The sequence below is a fragment of the Papio anubis genome, chromosome 8, assembly GCF_008728515.1.
Source record: "Papio anubis isolate 15944 chromosome 8, Panubis1.0, whole genome shotgun sequence".
Lineage (NCBI taxonomy): Eukaryota > Metazoa > Chordata > Mammalia > Primates > Cercopithecidae > Papio > Papio anubis.
Window position 1 is genome coordinate 67,842,707 of NC_044983.1, and position 24,944 is coordinate 67,867,650.

Sequence of the window (24,944 nt, forward strand, 5' to 3'; positions counted from 1 at the left end):
TATTTTCATTATGCATTCTTTAGACAGTTTATGATTTTTCTTTATCTTTATTTCTTTTTAAGACAAGGTCTTATTCTTTTGTTCATGCTGGAGTGCAGTGGTGCAGTCACAGCTCACTGCAGCCTTGACACCACCAAGCTCAAGTGATCCTCCTACTTCAGCCTCCTAAGTAGCTGGGACTACAGGTGCATGCCACCATGACAAACTAATGTTTTATTGTTTGCAGAGATGGGGTCTCATTCTTTTGCCCAGGCTGGTGTTGAACTCCTAAACTCAAGCAATCTTCCCACCTTGGCCTCTCAAACTGTTGAAATTATAGAGGTGAGCCACTGTGCCTTGCCTTACATGGTTTTGATTTCTTCAGAATCAATGATCTGCATCTGCAAGGTGTATGGATCTCCACTGATTTACAGGGGGTTTGCCATTACTAAGTTGACTTGTAGACAGAAAAACAAACTGCCTTTGCTGAGCCATTTAATTTTTCCCCACATTTTTTTCTCTTGTGAAAGTCTTTAACTGAAGATCCCTGCTTTGCCTCTGGAATACGCCTGCAGTAGTTTTTGTTGAGAAATGTGAGTTTGGGAGCAACTGTTCCTGTGGGACTCTAGAAGAGCTGGTTGCTATTCCAACAGATACCTGAGTTTGGCATTGCTTCAAAATTAGATTGCTGCAATCTAATTTAGAAGGTGCAGGTGAAGTTTTCCTTTCAAGTTTTGCTGGTAATTGACACATGCCCAGACATTTCTGCCCATGAGCCATAATCTCCATTCTCTTCATCCTCTTCTCCATCAGTTTTTAAAACAACCTAAATTACCCCTGATAACTTTATTTTCTGAGAGTTTTATCCCTCAATACTTATTTTTTTCAGTCTTGGTTCTGGAAAGGGGATTATGTCTCCTGTAAGCTGCTAACTACTTCTGATTCACATAAAAGTATAGTAGACCTCCCCTTCTCTGTGGGGGATACATTCCAAGATCCCCAGTGGATGTCTGAAATCGTACATAGTATTGAACCCTACATATACTATGTTTTTGTCCTAAAAATACATATTTATAATAAAGTTTAATTTACAAATTTGGCAAAAGAGAAGATAATACCTAATAATAAAAGAGCAATTATATAACTATATGTTGTAATAAAGTTTATGTGACTGTAGTGTCTTGCTCTCTTAAAATATCTTACTGTACTGTACTCACCTATTTTCTGATTGTGGTTGACCACGGATAACTGAAACTTCATAAAGAGAAACGGGGGATAAGGGAGGACTACCGTACTGCTTTATACACCTGATTTGTGTATCTATGTATTGGCAGCCTATCTTATTCCGTGGCAATTAACATTGAAACCTTTAAATAAGTACCACCACCTGCCTTTGAACTTGCAGATGCCCAATAAGTCTCAAAAGAAAGAGGAGCAGCACCACAGGTAACATCACTGTAGGTTTTCCTGAGATGAGAGATCCTCCTGCACACAATGGAGGTCTCAGTCAATGAGGTGTTCTGGTTCCAGTTCAATATCAATCACACCCCTAGAGGGCGCTTCTTCCCTCGGCGGTTTCCTGATGCGCAGCTCAGGATCATATCTCCTTTTACCCCCGGACACCTGTGAAAATGCTGGATTCCTTTTGTTCCAGGGTCTGGAGCTGGAAATGACAAGGGGTAGCCCACATTTTCCTGTCTTCTGTCTTCTGCCATCACCTCACTAAAACTAACAAGCAAAATCAGAGCCAAATGACAAGACAAATTGCTTCAGGTTCTAGGAAGCAGCCCAGTTCAGTTCACTCTGTGGGTTCATAATGGGTTAAACAACTTCACTGAACTGTAACTTCAACAACTGTACCCTAAGTCTGAAGTCTAACATCTTTGAAAATAACGTAACTTCAGCCAAGAGTAGTTTCAGTGGGGAAATTTTCACCATGTCATCAGGAAGTTTTTCAGCTCCCAATTCTTGTAATTTCCCCTTACTGGCATGGTGGATCTTGAACCCAGGTTTAATATTAAGCTGGGCACCTGAGTCTCCTGTGTCCTGGAGTCACTGGCTCCAGCTCCTAGACCTTGAGCCAGCATCAGCTGCATGTTCTGGCTAAATGATTTTTAACATTAAATGTTTCTTAGATGTACTTTAATAAGTTTAAAAAAATCACATTCTACCATGACCAATGGTTCTTTGTTTTGGAAAGATGCAAAGAACTTAGTTCATGGCTAGTTTATTTTTGTTCCCAGTTTACAGATAAGAAACTATTATAGGAAAAGGTTAAGCAGCTTGCGCAGGGTCACAGTTACTAAGTAAATAGTTGAATAGGGGTTTGAACTCAGGTAAACTAACAGTAAAACCCTCAGGTTTAATTACCACCCACCACATAGTTACTCCAAAGATCTTCAAAAGCTTTCAGAGGTTTGCTTTATGAATTCAGATGAAAAATACAGTTTATGATACTGCCTCCAAAAGAAAGGAAATCAGAATTTCAATTTTTATTCACTTATTATTGGAAGGCAACCTGGTGATAGTAGCAAATAAGTTGTTGGTTCTCAAAAATGCCTCATGACTCTCAATACACTACCTACAGCCATCAATAAAGCATGTCTTAATATATATAAAATAAATAAAAACCAATATAAAATATAAAATATAACCTTATACTGTACAGTATTATTTATGAGTTTTAAGTTTCTCAAGTTCAGAGAGAAGGAAAAATGTGTACTGGTATTTCTGCTTTAATATTTCAATTTCTAGAGATGTATTAGCATTTGGTATTTCTTGTCTTATTTCTTGAGTGGAAAATAAAAAATAGAATAGACTCTGTGGGATTAAAAAATAATAGGTACTAAAATTGAATTCAATTCAGGAATTTTTTCTTAAGCATGTGCCAAAATTCAACCACCACTGGCACAAATATGCATAAAGCACAGCTACACTCTCAAGGAGCAGATTGTGGAATCTGCTAAGAGAAACAGGCATGTGAAGAACGAGCTATGAAATGAAGCAATACGTTTTATCAGAGGAAAAAATGTACAAATAGAAAAGGAGTAAATTAAGGTAGGAAATTGTTTAGAAAGGGGCTTAGCTGAATTGTTCTATGCATTTTCATGAGAAATGCCCATCATGGAAGGTGGTATTCCATAAGAGATTAATTGTTAATTATCTAAAACTGTACTGCACATTATCCAATACAACTCAACCAATCAATGAAGTTTCACCTGGAGAAATTTCTGAAATGTTATTTTAATACATTTTGTCTTACTTTAATATCTTTTAAACCATAGGTTGACTTGAGAGGGTCAAGGGCAGATGTGAAATGACCAAGAATGAGGTAATTCTAGGAGTCCAAGCAAAAGAAAATGGTGACTTGCACAGGCCATCCAGAAAGTCAAATGGGCCAGACTGAGGGGGGAAGGAGGTGGAGGTGACAGGTCAGGGGTGACTCTTGGGTGGCTGGTTTGCACAAGGTAATGAATGGTGCTGACATTGTTGCAAGGAGGAACTTTAAAAAAGGACCAGGACTTTTTCACTTTTTTCCTGTAGGGGATATGTAAGGAGAGGATGAAATGTGGAAGCAGTGAAGTTTGGTTTTGAATGTGCTGAATGTGAGGCACCTTTAGATATGCAAGTGGAGATGTCAAGTAGGCAGCTGGATATAGGGGCTGGAAAATCAAGAGTGGGCTCTAGGATAGAGAAATCAGTTGCTGAGCATTCTGTGTTTAGGTAGTAATTATATCCATGGACATTTGTGAATTCAGATGGGAAGATAGTATGGGGTTAGAATAGAGCCCAGATTGATATTCAGGGTGAATTTATCATTTCATGACTATACAAAGGAAATTAACCTGCAAAGAACTCAGGAAGAACAGTCATAGAGATGAGGGGAGCCCAGGCATGGTTACAATTAGCACTCAGTAATTCTGGCTCTTTATATGGTCCCTCTTCCATTATAATGCAATGGTCTTGCTAAGTCTTTGATCACTTTATATACTTTCTACAGTGAACATTCCAACTCTCTGTGTGTGTGTGTGTGTGTGACAGAGAGACAGTTAGGCTTTTTGTTCCCAACCAAATCTCATCCTGAATTATAATCCCCATAATTCTAATTATCTCCAAATGTCAAGGGAGAGACCAGGTGGAGGTAATTGGATCCTGAGGGCAGTTTCCTGCACACTGGTCTCATGATAGTGAGTGAGATCCCATGAAATCTGATGGTTTTATAAGTGTCTGGTAGTTCCTCCTGCATTCATTCTCCATCCTGCCACCTTGTGAAGAAGGCGCCTTGCTTCCCCTTTGCCTCTGTCATGACTGTAAGTTTCCTGAGGCCTCTCAGCCATGTGGAACTGTGTCAATTAAACCTCTTCCCTTTATAAACTACCCAGTCTCAGGCAGTTCTTTATAGCAGTGTGAAAATGGACTAATACAGTAAATTGGTACTGGGGAGAGTGGGGTACTGCCATAAAGATACCTGAAAATGTGGAAGTGACTTTGGAATTGGGTAACAGGTAGTGGCTGGAACAGTTTGGAGGGCATAGAAAACAAGAAGATGTGGAAAAGTGTGGACTTATTGAATGACTTTGACCAAAATGCTGATAGTGATATGGACAATGAAGTCCAGGCTGAGAAGGTCTCAGATGGAGATGAGGAACTTGGGAATTGGAATGAAGGTGCTTCTTACTATGCTTTAACATAGGGACTGTCAGCATGTTGCCCCTGCCCTAGAGATCTGTGAAACTTTGAGAGATGATTTAGAGTATCTGGCAGAAGAAATTTCGAAGCAGTAAAGCATTCAAGAGGTGCCCCGCATGCTCTTAAAAGCATTCAGTTTTAGGCATGCACAGAGAGATGGCTTGGAATTGGAACCCATATTTAAAAGGGAAGCGGGCATAAAAATTTGGAAAATTTGCAGCCTGATAATGTCATAGAAAAGAAAAACCTATTTTCTGGGGACTAATTCCAGCCAGCTGCAGAAATTTGCATAAGCAATGAAGAGCCAAGTGTTAATCCCCAAGACAATGGGGAAAATATTTCCAGGGCATGTCAGAGGTCTTTATGGTAGCACCTCCAATCAGGCCCAGAGGCCTAGAAGGAAAACACAGTTTTGTGAGCCAGGTCCAGGGCCTTGCTGCTTTGTGCAGTCTTGGAACTTTGTACCTCACGACCCACTCGTGGCTAAAAGGGGCCAAGGTACAGCTCAAACCTTTACTTCAGAGGGTACAAGCTCTAAGCCTTGGCAGGTTTACATGTTGTGTTGGGCCTGCGAGTATAAAGTCAAGAATTGAGGTTTGGGAACCTCCGTTTAGATTTCAGATGATGTTTGGAAATGCCTGGATGTACAGCCAGAAGTTTGCTGCAGAGGCAAAGTTCTCACGAAGAACTTCTGCTAGGGCAGTGCTAAAGGGCAATGTGGGGTAGGAGCCCCAACACCGAGTCCCCACTGGGGTACTGCATAGTGGAGCTGGGAGAAGAGGGCCACCATCCCCCAGACCAGAGAATGGTAGATCCACTGACAGCTTGCACCATGTATCTGGAAAAGCTGCAGACACTCAATGCCAGCCTGTGAAAGCAACTGGGAGGGGTGCTGTAACCTGTAAAGCCTTAGGGATGGAGCTGCCCAAGGCTATGGGAGCCTACCTCTTGCATCAGTGTGACCTAGATGTGAGACACTGAGTCGCATGGAACTTTAAGGTTTAATGACTGCCCAACCAGATCAGACTTGCATGGGACCTGTAGCCCCTCCGTTTTGGTTAATTTCTACCATTTGAAACAGGAATTCTTACCCAATGCCTGTACCCTCACTGTATCTTGAAAGTAACTAATTTGCTTGAAATTTTACAGGCCCCTAAGCAGAAGGACTTCCCTTGTCTCAGATGAGACTCTGGACTTGGACTTTTAGGTTGATGCTGGAATAAATTATGACTTTGGAGGACTGTTGGGAAGACATTATTTGTTTTAAAATGTGAAAGGGACATGAGATTTGACAGGGGCCAGGGCTGAAAAGACATGGTTAGGGTTTGTTTTTCCACCTAAATCTCATCTTGAATTATAATCCCCATAATGCCCACATGTCAAGGCAGAGACCAAGTGAAGGTCATTGGATGATAGGTGCAGTTTCCCTCATGCTGTTCTCATGATAGTGAGTGAATTCTCACAAGATCTAATGGTTTTATAAGTGTTTGGTAGTTCCTCCTGCATTCATTCTCCTTCCTGCTGCCTGTGAGAAGGTGCCTTGCTTCCCCTTTGCCTTCCACCATAATCGTAAGTTTCCTGTGGTCTCCCAAGCCATGTGGAACTGCGAGTCAATTAAACCTCTTTCCTTTATAAACTACCCAATCTCAGGCAGTTCTTTATATCAGTGTGAAAATGGATTAATACTGTGTGTGTTTGTGTGTGTGTAAATGTGTGTTCTTTATTGTATATTATAAACACTTAGCTGTACATACATACATATATATCTACACAGAAATGTAAGTGACATGTGACTAGGAAAAACAAAGTATATCTTTGCTGTAATAAAAGATACTGACAGGATAAGGTTGGTCCCCCACCCATCTACTCTTACAGGGACAGTGTGTATTTAACACAGATGCTATGGATGAGCCTCCCAAAAGATGAGGGCAAATTTCACCCTCCTGTCACTTAGTCCTTTCACATGTTAAGTTAATCATATTCATTTTTTTAAAGCATAGCTATTTCTTTCTCATTGGCAGACATGGCTCCAAGTCTATAAAATGACCCCCTTAGGGATAACACAAGGAATGGATGTCAAGTAGTGTCAGATTATTGATGTTATTTGTTATGTGTACTTACAAATAATGTTCCACCACATCTGGGTTTGTTGGGATATATGGTGGTGGATTTCCGATCCACTTTGCGTATGCAACAGCATGACAGCGTTGTTTCTAAGCTGGTATGAAGTTCCACCTAAAATGCATTTTGGATTTATTAATAGAATCATTAATTAGTATCTGAAATTCTTATATGGCACAGAGGCAATCATTAGTACAGCAAAATGAAAACTGATTCCTACTTCCTGACTTCTGGACAGCAGCTGGGCTGACCTCTCACTTTCATTTCAGGGGATTCTATGAGAGCATTAAATGACGCTGTAGTAAATGCATGCTACACGTCCCCTTCTGCTGTGGGCTCAGACATAGGTTTCAGAATGGATGCAGAGAGTTGCTTAAGAAACAACCCAGGGGAAGTAGGAGAATGGCTTCCTGGTTTTCCAGTTGATGCTGCTTTTGATCCAAAACAAGGCACAGATAACATGGGGGTACTGGGATTTGTGCTGTTTACTTTCAGGGAGCAAAGTAAACAAAATATAGCATTGCACTTTTCAGCTCAACCCCACTGGCACTGCAGTTGAGTGGGCTTCCCCAAGATATTTTATTTTGTACTATTGCTTGTATTATTCTTTTTATTTATCCCCAATGTATTTTAAAGAGGTATTAGGGCATTCATGAGGTATTGCTGACATACCTACCAAGAAGTTTATACATCCCCTTTCCATATTGACATACCTGGAGTCCTAAACATCATCTTTGTGACACTAATAACCTGCCATTAGCTCTTCCTACCTTCGATCTTTCCCCACTAAACCAAGACAATAGCAGATCACCATAAATACCATTTTCATTGTGGAGGAGCTGATAATAACCCTCCACTAACTTACAAAGTAACTTGAAGCACTTCATCGTTTGCTGCCCTTTGCTAAGGTTTTTCTCTGCTAGTTTTGAATAAACCCCCGTCATCTGGAACGATCTAATCAGCCACTAACATGAATGATCCTTACAGGCAAGGGGGCCTTGGGCCAGTGCCTTGGCCATTTTCCCCGTTCCGATGTGGCCCTTTGCTCTTGCTGGCGCCTCCTTTCAGGATGGTATTGATGTCCTGTTAGATCCCAACCATCTTTCAACACTGACTCATCTCACCCACTCCATGTAGCATTCCCTTATTTTTGCATTTTTTCTGTACCTGATAATCATTTAACTGTTTTTGTTCTCAAAATGTTCAGATCGCTCTGTATCTCTGCATAATATACAGCCATGTCATGCAGTGTAGAATTTAAGAATGGTTCTCAGTTGATTTTTGATATTTCATTTTATCAATGCCTAGCTGGTGTGCTAAGTAGACACAGTTGACTTAATAGTCAAGGATCACATCCCTCTGTTTCCTCTGGGCTCTCATGCTAAGTTGTACTGCCCTTTGTATACTATATGTATTGAAACATTGTTTTTCAATAAATAAATGCTAATGTATGGCTGAATGAATAACAGAGAAGAAAACTGTGACAAATAAAAGTGAAGAAGAGACAAGAATGAATAGAAAGTTATATCATAACAGGATTTTTCTCTCTCTCAAACTGGCCAAAATGTCTTAATGCGCATAGTCAACTGGTCACCAAATATCCTTGAAGCATCAAAAATGCCCATTTGAATTTGAAATTTAAAGACATTCTAGTCAAGAACAGGAAAATAACTTGGTGTTGTATTACAGAAAAGTACTTCACAACATTCAATAGCTGAGGACCTAGCCAAGAAACTTTGACACCAAATTTTACATCAAATTGTCCATAAAAATGAGAGAGATGTCACAAGAGAACAAAACCACATAGATTCTGTTAAAACTTCAGCATAAATCATGCTGTGGGGACCTTGTGATTCCCTGCACAAAACAGAAGAAGCTCCTTTAAACAGCATGGATAGGATGCCAGTGATGCTCTTGATCTAGCAGCTAGCTACCTGGGTGGCCACAGGTTAACATAACAAAAGATGCTCAGGCAATTTTTAAATTTCTCTACTAAAAGTATTCTAGGACATTTTTTCATCATCTTTGATTACAGCAGGTATAACAGATAACATGCAAACAGACACAGGATGGTCACATCCTCAGGATTAAGAAAACATCCATGCTAAATAACTGTGCTCTCAGAAATGGAAGTAATTATAATTGTGTTAATTTCAGTAAGTTTAAATTAGATGTAATGCAGACAATGCCTAATTTAGGATGGTTCAACTCATGCTTTTTTGACTTTATGATGGTGTGAAAGTGATACACATTCAGTAGAATCTATACTTCAAATTTTAAACTTTGATCTGTTCTGGGCTAGCGGTATGTGGTACTATGCTGGGATGCCGGCCAGTGGCAGCGAACCACAGAACCCAGTCAGCCACATGATCAGGAGGGTAAACAATCCAACTCTAAGGTGTAAGTGGTATAAATTTAAAACTGGCTTATTCTTACAAAATTCCCATTTTTGACTTATTTTTAACTTATGGTGGCTTTACCAGAAGATAACACTATCATAAGTGGGGAAGCACTGCACTTACCTGCATAGCTATCCTCTTCAATGATGCATGTTTCTGGACCTCAGCAATGTCACCAGCTGCCAAACTGATCTGAATTATGACACAAAATTAAATCACTACAGTTGAAGGCCCACCTAAAAATGCATGTAAGGTCTGTCTTAGTCCATTCAGACTGCTATGACAAAATATTTTAGCTTGGGTAATTTATAAATAGCATAAATTAACTGCTTACAATTCTGCAGGATGGGAAGTTCAAAATCAAGACTCGGGCAGAACTGGTTTCTGGTGAGAGCCCATTCCTCATAGGTGGCGTCTTCTATGTGTTCCCATATGGCAGAAGGGCAAAGGAGCTAATGCGCTCCCTCATAGTTCTTTTATAAGGGAATCAGTTCCATTCATGAGGGCTCTCCCCTCATGGCCTAATCACCTCCCAAAGGCCCCACCTTCTAATGCCATCTTCTTGGTGATTAGGTTTCTATATATATATAGTGTGTTTGTATATATATATAGTATATATATAGTGTGTGTGTGTGTATATATATATATTTATATATTGGATGGGACATAAAAATTCAAACCATAGCAAGGTCTCTGTGGCTAAAGTGGGAGGGTGGGCATAAGATCTACTAGTAGTAGCTGCAGAATACTTTGGTCATACACCTTACAGAAAACTACAAGGCCTATATACCTCTGCAACGGTGATGGCCACATTTGGAGGTTCAGTACTCTTAAGTGTTATGAAAACTTAAGACACACAAATTAATCTGAAATTCATTTAAGATAATCTGTTATTTTTTGAAAGGACAGGGATGATGTGATATCATATGCAATTGGGTGTAGCTACACAACATGGTGGGAAACTCCAGGAGTTTAATAACTAAGGTAGACAAGAGTGATTTAACAACATGGAAAAAAATACTAAACTGAGAGAATGATACATTTTATATCTTACATATGTTTATAAGGAAAACATATAGCACTGTTTTTGGGAACACGTGGCAAATTTCTTCAGGTCTTCAGGAGAGGCTGTGTTTCCTTTGGCTTTTATTTTATGGGCCCGATAAGTCTGGAACTGACTATATTCATCTTTCCTTTGACAATTCACAAGCTCAGAATCGAATGTACGAACCATCTTTATAACATACAGGCCATTATACTTTGTATTTTGCATTCTATCCTAGCCACCAGTTTCATCTTAATTTTTCCTGCTTATATTTTCTTTTCACTTTGAATTTCTCATGGTTTTCATTACTGCTTTACTATTAGTCTTCTATAAGCAATCTCAGATCCACTTAAGGCAGGGAGTGCATATACAAAAACACATAGAATGACTTTTTTTTCTGACATAGTTTCTGTATTTTATGTTTTTCTAAGGAGAAAAACTTAACAGCTTTTGTAAATAATAATAATCCATGTTGTATTCATAAAAAGATAAAGAAAGCAGAAAGATACGAAAAATATACAAACCAAAATCTTCAGTGCTTCACTATTATTTTTGGTGCACGCGATCATCACAGCTGTGTTTCCATTTTCTCCTTCCAAATTAACATCAGTACTTCCATGCTCAAGCAAGACCTACACAAAAGTAGAGAATAATTGTTAAAATTTTACAGATTTCCAAATAAAGTACTTGTCTTCCACTAGATTTTAAATTCTCAGATGCCAGGGACCGTGTCTATTTATCTTTTTTCATCCTTCTCCCACACAATCTAGCACAACATTCTGCACACTGTGGGTACTAAGTAAATTTCTCAAATAGATGAAATAACCATGATTTCAATGTCACAACAATTAAGGTGATAATGAGTTGTGGCATTGTAAATAGAGTAAGAACTGTAGATACTAGTTATCACAGCTTCACTTAATACTTCCGACTTGTATTAGTGAAGCTATGTTAATTAATACTTTCAGAAAAATAAATTTATGGAGCCATTTAGAATGTGTTAGCAGTGAAGGAGGAAGTCAGGAAGGGAAGAAGGAAGAAAGTAAGAGAGACAGAGAGGAGGGAGGGAGGCAGGAAGGAAATGGTTTCTTTTCCCCTTCTAGTCTAAGTAAAATTTTTCTTTTACCTAGATTGCAAGCATACTAGGAAATGTCAATGGAAACTCTATTCTCTTCAGTAAACAAAACAGAGTTTTGCATAACACTTTGGTATGGCTTAACTCAATTAATTCAAACTTGGTCTGGAATGGAAACTTTTTCTACAATGTAAGAAATTAGCATCCTGGCCGAGCACAGTGGTTCCTGCCTGTAATCTCAGCACTTTCGGAGGTTGAGGCAGATGGATCACTTGGGGTCAGGAGTTCGAGACCAGCCTGGCCAATATGATGAAACTCCATCTCTACTAAAAATACAAAAATTAGCTGGGCTTGATGGCACAAGCCTGTAGTCCCAGGTACTTCGGAGGTTGAGGCAGGAGAATTGTTTGAACCCAGGAGGCAGAGGTTGCAGTGAGCTGAGATCATGCCACTGCACTCCAGCCTGGGAGACAGTGCAAGGAAAAAAAAAGAAGAAAGAGAGAAAGAGAGAGAGAGAAGGAGGGAGAGAAGGAGAGAGGGCAGAAGGAAGGAAGGAAGGGAAAGAGAGAGAAAGGGAGAGAAGGAGAGAGGGTGGAAGGAAGGAAGGGAAAGAGAGAGAAAGAGAGAGAAGAAATTAGCATCCTGATAAAATGGTCAAGTAATTTTTCTGATGAAATTTCACTGAAGACCTGTTACTGCCTCACCTGGTTGACAGCCAGCTGATTTTTGCTCAAGTGTCTATAGACCTTTGACAAGTCTTTCTTTAATATTCAATGTCATAACATTATCTCATCTAAATATCTTATCAAACCTTTAAACTGGCCTACTAGAGGCTTTTTCTCCTGCAGAAAGACTATGATAAACAATGGCATGTCCTTATAATTAAATAATGTTAAAAGAATTTATTAAATAAGCTGTTTCTCAAAGACATTGACTTCTTTAAAAAAGTTTAAAAACTTTTTACCAGAGCCTCTTGTTAGCAGAACATGCCCCATGTGAGTGTCAGTAAATGAATTAGGTTTACTAATTAGCTCTGCTCATAAATGCAAATTAAACTGAGATTTTAGTACATAAAAATATGTGGGAAAATGATGGATGAATTAAAGGGAAATGAGAACACAAAGTTCCTTCCATGGACTTTAGGCACCTTTGCATCCTGTTCTTAAGAAGGTCTAGATTCATATGGAAAATAACTTACCAAAGAAGAGGCTTTTCTCTCTTTGCCCTCTTAGAATCAGAGACCATAAATGTGTAGCATTTATTACGCTGTTATTACTGTGCCACCAAAAGCACAATCTTTCAAAAAGCTGTGTTAAATTACATGTGGCAGGGATCCCAGAGAGAGCAACTAAACTGTGCAGCTACTTCAAATTCAGTCATGACCAGGCAAGTCTGGAAGGTTCGGAGGTGAACCCTCCACAGGTCCCTTTGATGAGAATCTGGAAAGCCTCATGGAAGGGTCAAACAACTGGATATTTGGAAGTAAAGCCCCAAGGACTAAGGCCTGCAGGCCACTGAGAGACAAAACCACCCCCTAATTCTCAGGCCAACGTGTGCCAGGGAATATTATGCATACCATAAATCACTGTGCAAGAACTTGAAGTGATGCGTGGATGACAGTTTTTTACTTTACAACTATTATAGGCAGCAGAGGAAGGTTTGAGGGAAGGTCAATGGAGCAGTCAATGGAGCAGCTTCTAAACTGGCAGGGGCTGGGTAGGTACAGGCTGGACCATGGGCATAACTGGGAGAGGCAGGTAGAGAGGATTGCTGTTTGCAAGCATGAGGGGAGACATTCCAAAACACCTTCTCCTCCTTCTATTCCTGTCATTTCTGGTGAGCCAGAGGAGTCTGAAAATATTTTTACACATAGTTGTGGTTGGTAAGACCAAGTAGGGGGGAGTCAATTTTACTTAGAACTCAATTTTTCTGCTTGTTCTGGTGTCATCAGAAAAATTTGTTGTATGTCCACCACTGAATTTATGAATCAGTTAGGAGCTTTATTTTCTATTTCTATGTGATACCTACCTTTCTGTATTTGTTGGTCTGGAGATTTCTGCTCTCTAATTAACAACAGTCATTCAACAGTTATCTGCCTTCAGTTCCCAAACCACATTTTCAGAGCCAATATTAATTGAGTTAATAGGCATGTGTTCTTGAAAAGAGCCTTCAGAGGGAGCAAGAGCTCCATGAGGAAATATGTGACATCTCTGTGGGAGTCCCTGCAGTCACTAGTGGCCCAACCCGGATGATATGGAAACAGCACTTAGCTCATGAATAATGCAGATATTTAATAAAACAACAACAACAACAACAAAACAGCTTGTTTCCAGAGGACTTTCTAGTAACCTCTTCAGGGAGCCAGACCTATCTCATAGGTACTGAGAGTTCAGCTCGCCCCTTCTCATTCAGCCAGAACTCCCATTTACTCATTCATTCATCATTTGCCACCACAGTGCTGAGGAATACGAGATATTTGGATTAACAAGACACAGCCCTCCTTCAAGGATAATTATCCAGTGGGCAAAAAAAAGCACATGAATATTTGATTCCAATATAATGTGTTAAGAATTTTGATAGAGCCATATACAAGGTACAGTAGGAAAGCAGAAAGTGGCTCCTCTCATACCTTTCAGGTCAAATGTAAAGAGTCAAGGTCTCAGAAGGCTGAGAGAAAGGTCTTTGGGCTAAAGGGAGCCGGAAACTCATGCATCTCTTTGGTGATTTATAGAGAAGTTGGTTTTCTTGTGACTTACCATAATAGCCAAATCATCATTCACAATAATATTTCTACAGGAAAATTTATTATAAGTTCCAAATAGTCTTCTGGAACATGATCCATTTGTAAACTCCATTCTTCATCAGTTAAGCATGTTTGTATTCTAGTGTGTCTGACAGACTTTGAGACGTAGTTTAAAAGCCATGGCCTAATTCTTATCCTTTAGCAATTTTCCAGGATTTCCTCTACTTGACTAAGCTTACTCTTAAACCTTGAAAACCAATACGATGTCTCCCAATGGTACTGTCATGTCTTCAGCGAACTAATCTTTTCAACAGGCCATACACTCTAACTAAAACAGCAAATCATAATTACGTTTTCTGCTTTCATTGAGGCTCTCATTACCTTCTTCTTTTGTCATTAAATTGGTCAGGTAAAAGTGATAAAGCCTAAATTTGAAAACATAAAGATGAAAACAAAATTTCTTAGTCTTGCAGTTTTACTTGTGATGTACCATTAGGCAAGCTATTCAAATTCTTTTGGCACCTCAGCATACTCAGCTATGAAATGAGAATCCTAGTATTTTATTAGATCTTTCTTCATAGAGGGCTTATTTAGATGAGAATTTAATAAACAAACACGCACAAAGTTCTTAAAAAGTGCTTGGTAAATAAAAACTATTCAATAAAGTTAGAACTAATCATCATTATCATCATTAGTTGGTGAGAAGTAGAGCAAATGTAATTATTATATATTGTTTGACCTGGAAGCTTAGAAGGTGTTCATCCTGGTGCAGGCAGAGAGAGCTGGATCTGGGTCCCAGCACCTGCGCCACCAGTCAGGCCCATTGGAGCCGGCCAGTAGCCTTACCTTCATCACTTCATTGTGCGTGCCCTGCACAGCTAAGTGGAGGGGCGCCATCATGTTGAAGTTTTGGAGGTTTGGGTTTGCTCCTCTGCTGAGAAGAAACTTAACGCTTTCGATTTGGTTTTCTTCTACAGCACAGTGCAGAAGGCTATTTCCATAATCATCCATAATAATTGCATTCAGTACTAGAAAAAGAAACCAAAATATGGATTAGATTTTGCTTGGACTGTATTCAACACCTCCTGAGTGCCTGTCCACTCCAAACTCAGTGCCAAGTGCAACTGACATCAGCTGCATCTTTTCTATGGTAACTAAAAACATAGCTTCAATTCTCATGAAACATTTAATGGGCACCTAATGGGAATATATAGAAGCATTGTACTGACTTTATCAAGTGAGTTAAATTTCTGTTGGTAGCATTTATAAGAAAAAGATCCTCCTATTGCTACATGTTTTTATCTATGTGAGTTTGGGTATTGTGATAAAATATTGAGATTATGTAAAAGAAAGAACTATATACCGGGCACTCTACAAAGTTCACATGACCATTATTTCATTCAAGCCCCAACAGCCTGCTGGGCATCACCATGACAAATGTTCACAAGGAGGAAGATGCTGAGGTCCAGAGAGGTTAAAAGTCTTGCCAACATCACAGAGCCAGTAAGGAGGTATGAAAGTTACCATGCCTCTCTGAACCTCAGCTTTCTCATATTCAAAATTCATAAAAAAATTCATATGTCTACACACAGAGAAAGAGAGAGACCTTGCAATGTTGTAGTGTTACTGGGACAATAATATTAAATCGTGTCTTTAAAGATCACAGCAGAGTGTCTGGCCTGTAGGAATGGCTCTGAAAATGCTAATAAGAAAAAAAAAACACACCACTGATAAACCACAAAACTAGAATTCGAACTTGAGCCCCTGATGCCACACCTGGTTTCCACAAATTGCTACAATATGATATATGGCACTATGTGCCCTGTGAGCTCAGCATATAAATAATATGTCCTTTCATCCTGCAAAGTCCTATAGCTATTCTAAAATGGACATGGCTGACTGCTTTATCAACCTTGTAAATTGGTGGCAGTGTATCTTTATGTCCAGGAAGGGAGAAAAAGTATTCTCTCATAAATATGATTTGGGGACTATCTATGGTACTTGGAACCATATAGCCACGTTTCCTGTTTCTCTCCTTTTTAAAATATATCTCTCCACTATTTCCTTTCATTCATCTGAGTGCTTCATTCTAAAAAAAACACACACACACATGCATGGGCACACACACACACACATGCATGGGCACACCCACACATACACACATCTCTTGACTGTTCTGTCTGATCAAGAAGAATCACTCCATTCATCATTCCATTTGGCACCAAACTTAAACAGGGATCTATATTTACAAACTCGCATTCACTAATTAAGTAACTTGAATTTTGCTTTTATCCTCATCACTTTTCAGAAATCATTTTTACAGAGGTCACTGGGGCCTTCTAATGTAGGGGCTTTATCGTGATCTCCTTCCTACTAGGATCTCTTTGTGGTAAGAGCTCCTTCTAACACTTCTGTCCCAGTAATTTCATCCACGACTTGAGTATCATCAATCTTTTATCCATCACTATCTTCATCTTTTTCTGGCTTTTCCTCTGCCATCTCTCTTGATGTCTGTACTCTACTCGTAGCTACCTTAACTAGCAATTTTGTGATCCGCTAATGTATTTTCATGCATTTCCACTGTCTCGTCGACTTCCTATGCAATCATGCTCCTGTAGGGCAGCCCCTTTCATTCTACATTTCTGGATATTTCCAGATACTGTAGAAGATTGTAGATAATGCCTGCTGGATATTTCCAAGTGGATGTCCCCTAGGCCTTTCAAACTCACAGTGACCAAATCTCACACCTTGGCACTCAATTCCTTTGTTTTCTCATATTCCTCCTTTTGGGGGATGTTTATATTATTAGCCTAATCTCCTAAATTTAAGAATTTCAAAGTCAGTTCCAACTCCCTGCCCCTTTCTTTTCCCATTTACTCTGCTGTTAGGTACTATTGACTTTACACTCCATTATCTCTTGAACCTCTCCCTGTCTCCTTATTGTAGCCTCACAACCCTGGTGAACTCTTATCCTCTGTTTACTATCAAAATAGCTTTTTAGTTTGGCTTCCACTTCTAATCCATCTTCTACAATATTGGCGGAATTATCTTATATAGTGCAAGTCTTATCACACCACCTCACTGCCTCCATCTCTGTGGCATCCACCTCCCTCACTGCCTACAGTTGAACTGCTTAAACAAGGCAGAGTGTACAAGGCTGGCTCTGGAAAACATTACTGTGGGGGGATATTACACCTTCTTGAAGTGTCGATTTTCTTCAATGATAATAATTTAGGTGTAGACTAACCTCAATGAAAAGAGGTTAATAACCTCAATGGAATGAATAGAAGAGTACATAAATATATATGCATTTTTACAATCTATCTAAAAAATTCAAATAAAGTCTGTGCTTGTTGTGGGGTGTCCTAGATCTCTGCACTACGCTTTGCTATATTTCAGTAGAAGAAGTTGAGGAGTGCTGATGTGTAGGAAAATCCACATTTCTAAGTGAAATATACAAGCTCTTTATAATTGAAACTAATTACCTTTAAGAATCACTTTGTTCCACTCTTTCCAGTGAATTGAATGGCTTGAAGGATTTCTAGAAGATGCATTGTAATGTTTTGTTACCTCCAGGAAGGAAATCTTCAGGGAACGTCTCCATCCACTCAAATTGACCTTTTCCTACAGCATATTGTGAAGGGAAGGCGTTCATGTCATCACAATTGTTTAATATCTTTTGTTTCTTATAGTTTTGTAATCCATATCACTTCCTTCAAAATCCACCTAGAGGTATTTAAACACCATTACAACAAACAAACATATGCAAAACTTATGACTAAAAGTTAATCATTTTATAGCCTTAAATAATTTATTATCCAACACTCTTTATTGTGCTTATAATAAAGTAAAAGTTTTTCTTGAAACACACAAAATATTTACAGATACAAAGAAGGTATGAAAAAATGCCCCTAAACTGTTCAGTATATGAAATAAATGTTTTTATTTTTTGACCATAAACTCATATATGCTTAGAAATAAAGGCCTTCTTCGTTGCCAAGGAAACATAGAAATCTTCCCCAAACAAATGAATCAGATACTTGCTTTAATTCTACCATTGACCATAACTAGTCACATATGCCACATGATAATATATGTGTTCAAACTCTAGTTTGCTATTTGAAGGATAACTAGAGCACTTCTCACTACTGAAGAGAAAAGCTATCAATTAAAATGATGTATTAAAGTATTTAACATATCTTAATATAGCTAAGAAATGATTTAGGATATGAGGATTTATTCAGTAAATGTCAAATTGGAATAAATAAAACAATTTCTTAAATTTTTGAACTTTGGATTTTGCTTCTAGAATCGCAGAACAGTACTTAACAAATCACTCTTCTACGGTAGTCTCTTAAACTGAGGTACGTTACTTTTTAACTTATAAAAAAGATTTCTATATAAGCTACATATGGCTTTAGTGACTACAGGATATGACAATGAGCATCCAACCACTTCCAAATTTATGCATATTCAGTAATAAACGTAAAACGGGATTATTGTAGAAATAGGATATTCTCCATAGCTCATGCTATCAAAGAAAATGTTGATCTAAATCTATTTGGAAGTGTTCTGGCACTTGAATTTGATACACAATTTGGGTAATAAAGGGATTGTGCTGCCCACTCCCTAGTGCCAGAAAAAGCAGTTTAGGATGTCTGTTCAGCGATGTGCTGTCAACACAAACCCAATTCCACGCTCTTGAGAGGGAGCACTGGGTTCAGATGCTCACAAGGCACTATTGAATTCACAATGACAAAACAGCATCTAAATACTTTACATGAGCATATCAGATGTACTAGATCTTCTCAATCACTACCTGACATATTGTCAAGCTTTGAAAAGATTTCTTAAAGTTCTGAAAGTAAGCCAAGGATGTCATTTAGACAAGTTATATATTCATTTAATGTAGTTTCATGTCGTCACAGGGTCACTTCAGATTCCTTATGATTCTGAACTATGTGATTAGATTCAGAACATAATAGACTAGATCACTTTTAGGTAAGCTAATTCTGACTAAACTCCTTAAAACAGAAATATCATATATATCTGTTTTAGGTTGCTTTAATGAAATACATATAAACAGCAATGTGGCCAAAAGGTTGAAAACTAAGGTGAGAGATAACAATTGGAAGGTCAAATGCTAAAGTATTCACTGTCTTGAAAGAAAATAACTGGAAAAAGCTAAAAGCATCAGTCCAATGGTCTTTTTCCACATTTCTCATCTTGTAAGTTTTCTGTGATCCTTCAGTTTTGTTAGTGTTCCTGAGATACTGTGTATGTGCTGGAGAAAATATGTTATACAGCTTTTCTTTTAAATTGGGAAACCACCAAAAACCCTCTAGAGTTCAAAAAGCCCTTTACAGTATTATATATGTTTCTTTGTAATGAGTACAACCAGTGAGATTTTTACAAGATGATCTGAAAGTACCACAGTTAATGAAATAAAATATATAAATCCCTCAATCTACAAACTAGAATAAAAATAAATAAATAAAAAGCCTTAAATAGGCCAGGCTCAGTGGCTCACGCCTGTAATCCCAGCACTTTGGGAGGCTGAGGTGGGCGGATCACAAGGTCAGGGGATTGAGACCATCCTGGCAAACATGGTGAAACCCGGTCTCTACTAAAAATACAAAAAATTAGCAGGGCGTGGTGTCCGGCGCCTGCAGTCCCAGCTACTCGAGAGGCTGAGGCAGGAGGATGGTGTGAACCCGGGAGGCGGAACTTGCAGTGAGCTGAGATCGTGCCACTGCACTGCAGCCTGGGCAACAGAGTGAGACTTTGTCTTAGCAAAAAAAAAAAAAAAAAAAAAGCCTTAAATAGCATAAGTGGTTCTACTTAGGCAGTAAATCTAAATAAGGACAATTAGAAACATGAAGAAAAATAATTTTGAGACTTGATGCTGAGAAATCCCTCAGCAAATATCTCTAGAAAATGAAACCACAGGCCAGGCATGGTGGCTCACACCTGTAATCTCAGCACTTTGAGAGGCTGAGGCAGGTGAATCATGAGGTCAAGAGATCGAGACCAACCTGGCCAACATGTTGAAACCCTTTCTCTACTAAAAATACAAAAATTAGCCAGGCGTGGTGGTGTGCACCTGTAGTCCCAGCTACTCAGGAGGCTGAGAGGCAGGAGAATTGCTTGATCCCAGGAGGCAGAGGTTGCAGTGAGCTGAGATCACGCCACCGCACTCCAGCCTGGCAGACAGTGTGAGAAAAAAAAAAAAGAAGAAAGAGAGAGAGAAAGAGAGAGAGAGAGAGGGAGGGAGGGAGGGAGGAGGGAGGAAGGAAGGAAGGAAACCACATGGGTGATACTAGAAATTTAAAATTTCTTACTGTCCCATATTGATTGTAAAGATACTATCCTAGAGGGTGAAATCTATTCATGACTCAGTTTTCTGGAGTAAGCCACAAGGCCACAGTTACCTTGCTAATATTAAGAAGGACAAAAAATGTCTGTGGTCACGGTGGACGTGACAACAGACTCACCTTGGGAGGCCTGGCTGCTTGGTGTGTGTGATTTACTACACATGCATACCTGATTCACACACACAGCTGGCAACAGTGCCAACTTGTGCAACCTATTTAGAGAGGAATTTGACAATTTCTACCAAACTTAAGGCTGTATGTACCTCTTGACCCTGCTAGGACTTTAACATACAGACAGTCCCGCAAAAGTACCAATGGAAAGACAGACAGAGAAGCCACGTCTACACTGACAGACACAGTCAGGTGCATAATAGCAAAACAAAGCAAACACAAAGCAGCTTGAGTGTCCATCAGTGCAAGACTGGTTAAATAAATCATGATCTATTAATACAATGGTAAGAGGTGACAATGTGCTAGCAGCCCTCACTCTTGGCACCTCCTCGGCCTCGGCATCCAGTCTAGCAGCAGGGCTTGAAGAGCCCTTCAGCCCCCCACTGCACTGTGGGAGCCCCTCTCTGGGCTGTCCGAGGCCAGAGCCGGCTCCCTCTGCTTGCTGGGGAGGTGTGGAGGGAGAGGCGCGGGTGGGAACCGAGGCTGCACTCAGTGCTCATAGGCCAGCGGGAGTTCCGGGTGGGCGTGGGCTCCAGGGCCCGCACTCAGAGCAGCCGGCCTGCGCCACCGGCCCCAGCAGTGAGGGGCTTAGCACCTGGGCCAGCAGCTGCAGAGGGTGCACCAGGTCCCCTGGCAGTGCTGGCCCACCAGTGCTGTGCTTGAATTTTCACTGGACCTCAGCTGCCTCCCCTAGGGGCAGGGCTCCAGACCTGCAGCCCGCCATGCCCAAGCCTCCCCCTACCTCAGTGGCTGTGGGCTCCTGTGCAGCCCAAGCCTCCCCCACAGGCACCGCCCCCTGCTCCCTGGCGCCCAGTCCCATTGACCACCCAAGGGCTGAGGAGTGCAGGTGAGGCTTGGGACTGGCAGGCAGCTCCGCCTGCAGCCCCAGTGCGGGATCCACTAGGTGAAGCCTGCTGGGCTCCTGAGTCTAGTGGGGACTTGGAAAATTTTTATGTCTAGCTAAGGGATTGTAAATACACCAATCAGCACCCTGTGTCTAGCTAAAGGTTTGTAAATACACCTATCAGTACTCTGTATCTAGCTAACCTAGTGGGGACTTGGAGAACTCTTCTGTCTAGCACTCTGTCTAGCTAAAGGATTGTAAACGCACCAATCAGCACTCTGTCAAAATGGACCAATCGGCTCTCTGTAAAGTGGACCAATCAGCTCTCTGTAAAATAGACCAATCAGCTCTGCTGATTGTTGGCTGCTGGCGCCAACGAGCAGCAACCTGCTTGGGTTTCAACAACACTGTGGAAGCTTTATTGTTTAGCCCTTTACAATAAATATCACTGCTACTCACTCTTTGGGTCCACCCTGCCTTTAAGAGCTGTAACACCCACCGCAAAGGTCTGCAGCTTCACTCCTGAAGCCTCCAACACCACAAACCCATGGGGAAGAAGGGACAACTCCAGACGCACTGCCTTTAAGAGCTGTAACACCATGAGGGGCTGCAGCTTCACTCCTGACAGCCAGATCATGAACCCACCAGAAAGAAGAAGCTCTAGACACATCCCAAGGAACAAACTCCAGACACACCATCTTTAAGAACTGTAACACTCACTGCGAGGGTCCGGCTTTATTCTTGAAGTCAGTAAGACCAAGAACCCACCAATTACCGACACAGTGGGATATTATGAAGCTGGTAAAAACTGGCAAATTTCCAAGTGCTGATTTATACTTTGGTGTATTCCAAAATATATTTTGTGAGTAAAATAGTGGAAATCTGAGTTCATACTTTTGCAAATAAGAAAACTATTAACGTGCGTTTTCGTGTAAGCATTTTTTTTAACCTGGAAAATACCTAAGAAATGTTAACATGATTCCAGTGTTGAAAGAGATTTGTGAGGAGCGTTTGAAGAGTCTTTTTAATGTTGTCTCAACATTTTAAAAGAGCCCCTTTTTCCTGCTGACAATCTGATGAAATCCAGTGGTGGACTCTGAGCACCAAACAGCCTTTATCCCTCAGACTACACCATCAGGTAGTAGCTAGTGCTGCCTTTAGGGCCCAAGAACTGCATAAGAAACAAGTAAGTATCCTAGAGCCTCAGGCCACTCATCCATCTTCAAAAGGTCACCTCCTCCACAGCATTTCCTGACGCCCGCACCCCCGAAGAAGGAATTCGCCAGTCCTGCCTGCATTTTACAGGGGACATTTTCTCTGGTTTCTCTGTTTCACTCTGTTAGACCAGAAGCCTTCTCAACCCCTAAAACTCTTAAATAGCTATCCGACAACAACCAGACACAGCTATTGGGTTCTTTGGTTCTAAACAAAATCTATAAAAAAGTTCAAGTGAAACGACACACATTCCAAATTATCCTGATTTTAGGCAGCTGCCCGATCTTGTGCCAAATGATAGATACTTTTTGAGTAGGTTTCCCTGGACTACAGTCGTCCAGGAACAAGAACAGATTGGGCAGACAAGCAAAATAAAGCAGGCGCTGTGTGGGGGCGTCATTAGCGGGGTCTCCTCTAGGGCTGTGAACACCCCGCCAAAGCCTGCAACCCCCCTGGCCACTCCACGCTTTCTCCAAACCAAGGGCTGCTCGCAAGGAAACCTAGAGCCGACCCCGACCAGACTTCAAAAACCGTCCCGACCCTCGACCCCCCAGGGTACCTTAAGCGATACCTTGCAGTCCTCCGCCTCGTAGGGCACAACCTCATAGACAATAGCCCGGGGGCTCCTTCTTTTCTCTAGGGCGCCGCATCTTCCTCGGGCTGCGCTTCATTGACTCCACCTGGTGCAGCGCCGGCACCTGGGGCGAGACAGCGCTGTCACCCGGCCAGGCGCTGGCGTCCGCGCGAGCCGGAGAGCTCCGGCGCTGCAGCTCACAGGCAGCGAAAAACTCGCTCCGCAGGAGCCCTGGAGAACTTCTGTAAGTTCTCAGGCCCGCGCTACTTACAGTGCAGGAAGCAGGCGGGGCCTGGAGAGGAGGTAGAAACGCAGACCTCTTTCGCAAAGAGGGCGGCGGTGCCGCTTCTGCCTGGGACTCGCCGTTTCCGGAGCAAAGTGAGTCGCCCGTCCCGCTCTCCTGCAACTGCAGCAGCGCACTCCCAGAGTCAAGCGTGTCAGTTCGGTGTGGATGCAGCGAATTTGTTACAATCTACACACTAAGAGCCCCCTTGCCGCGCCCTGCCGCCCCCCTCAACGGTGTGTGTGTGTTTAAAGAGAGGAAGAGAGAATGACAAGGTACATTGGAAAGTTTTTTTAGTTTTCAGGATTTTTTTCCAACTAAAATTCTATGGACCTGTGTTTCCCTCCATGTGCACCTCCTTCTGGGGGCCTCTTTGATAAGGAAATAAGGTTTTTAGCAAACTTCTCATTTCAAACATTTGGGAGAACAGCTAAACGCTAGCACTGGTTTGAGGGACCAGATTAAGTCCTCATGAATCTCAGGTCCCATTTCCTGTGGATAATAGTATTGATCCCGTCATGCTTTAGTGTTTAAGGGTGGTTAATAAAAAAGTTAGGTTAAAGGTAAGCCACTGCTGACTGGTATGTTTGTTTGCCCCCAGGTTTGTTTGAGAGACTTACCTTCATAGGTCTGCTCTGCATACGTGTCAATTGTGTAAAATAAAAGGCGTTCCCTCTCAATCAAATAGGCTGGTTCTACTTTTATGTAGAGACAAGGGAGCCTCTGAAACTGTTGGCGGTAAGTTCAAGTTAACAAGGCTAGAAAGCAAGAAACCTTCTTTCTAAGGCTGATTATACCTTGCACAGGACAGAACGTAGCTTTGACAGTCTTTTGCTTTGACAGACTGTGCTTCCTGAAGGCCCTGGATTGTCGTATTCTCCTGCTCATATCCAGCACTTAGCACAAGGCCCCCGTGGATCTGGGATCTGGCATAGAGGTGCACTCAGTAACAGTTTGTGGACTGTCTGACCTAGGGGCTATGGTGGGCTGAGCTTAGGGCTAGGCAGAGTGGGCATGACGATGTTAAGGAACCATGAAAGGTCCCCCCAAATCTTCCAATGGATATGGCAGGTTGCCATCAATTCCACCCCTGAAGTGGAATTTCTTAGAAGGATTATATTGAACTTAACAACATCATGAGTCCATCAGTATGGCTTGCTAGAGGATACAAGGTGTTCTACTTCACCCTCTCACACTTTCCCCACCAGCATCTTTGTTCAGGGTGTACAGAATAGGAATCAGTTGCACAGCTTGCTATGATTTAGTTGAAGGAGGTAATGCATTTGGAGAAACCAGTAAAGAAAAGAATCAGAGGGATGGGTAAAGAGAGTAACTCTCATTGAGCCATCGCTGTCTACCTGACATTTTCCATACACCGGGTTCACGCTTTAAAATGGAAATACCTCATAGGAGTATGATGACTTTTTATTCT

The 24,944-nt window shown here is 41.0% G+C and overlaps 1 protein-coding gene across 1 annotated transcript; it reads right to left on the minus strand.

The window, feature by feature from the left end:
• Positions 1–262: 262 nt before the first annotated feature.
• On the minus strand, positions 263–23,973 carry LOC103886887 (transient receptor potential cation channel subfamily A member 1-like). The gene is made up of 7 exons (XM_009213203.4): positions 23,227–23,973; positions 17,537–17,675; positions 14,898–15,079; positions 10,758–10,865; positions 9,312–9,380; positions 6,790–6,903; positions 263–1,642 (listed from the first exon to the last, which is right to left on the minus strand). The coding sequence occupies exons 3-7, from the start codon at positions 15,060–15,062 to the stop codon at positions 1,589–1,591; spliced, it is 510 nt and encodes a 169-aa protein (XP_009211467.2). The 5' UTR covers positions 15,063–15,079; positions 17,537–17,675; positions 23,227–23,973; the 3' UTR covers positions 263–1,588.
• Positions 23,974–24,944: the final 971 nt, after the last annotated feature.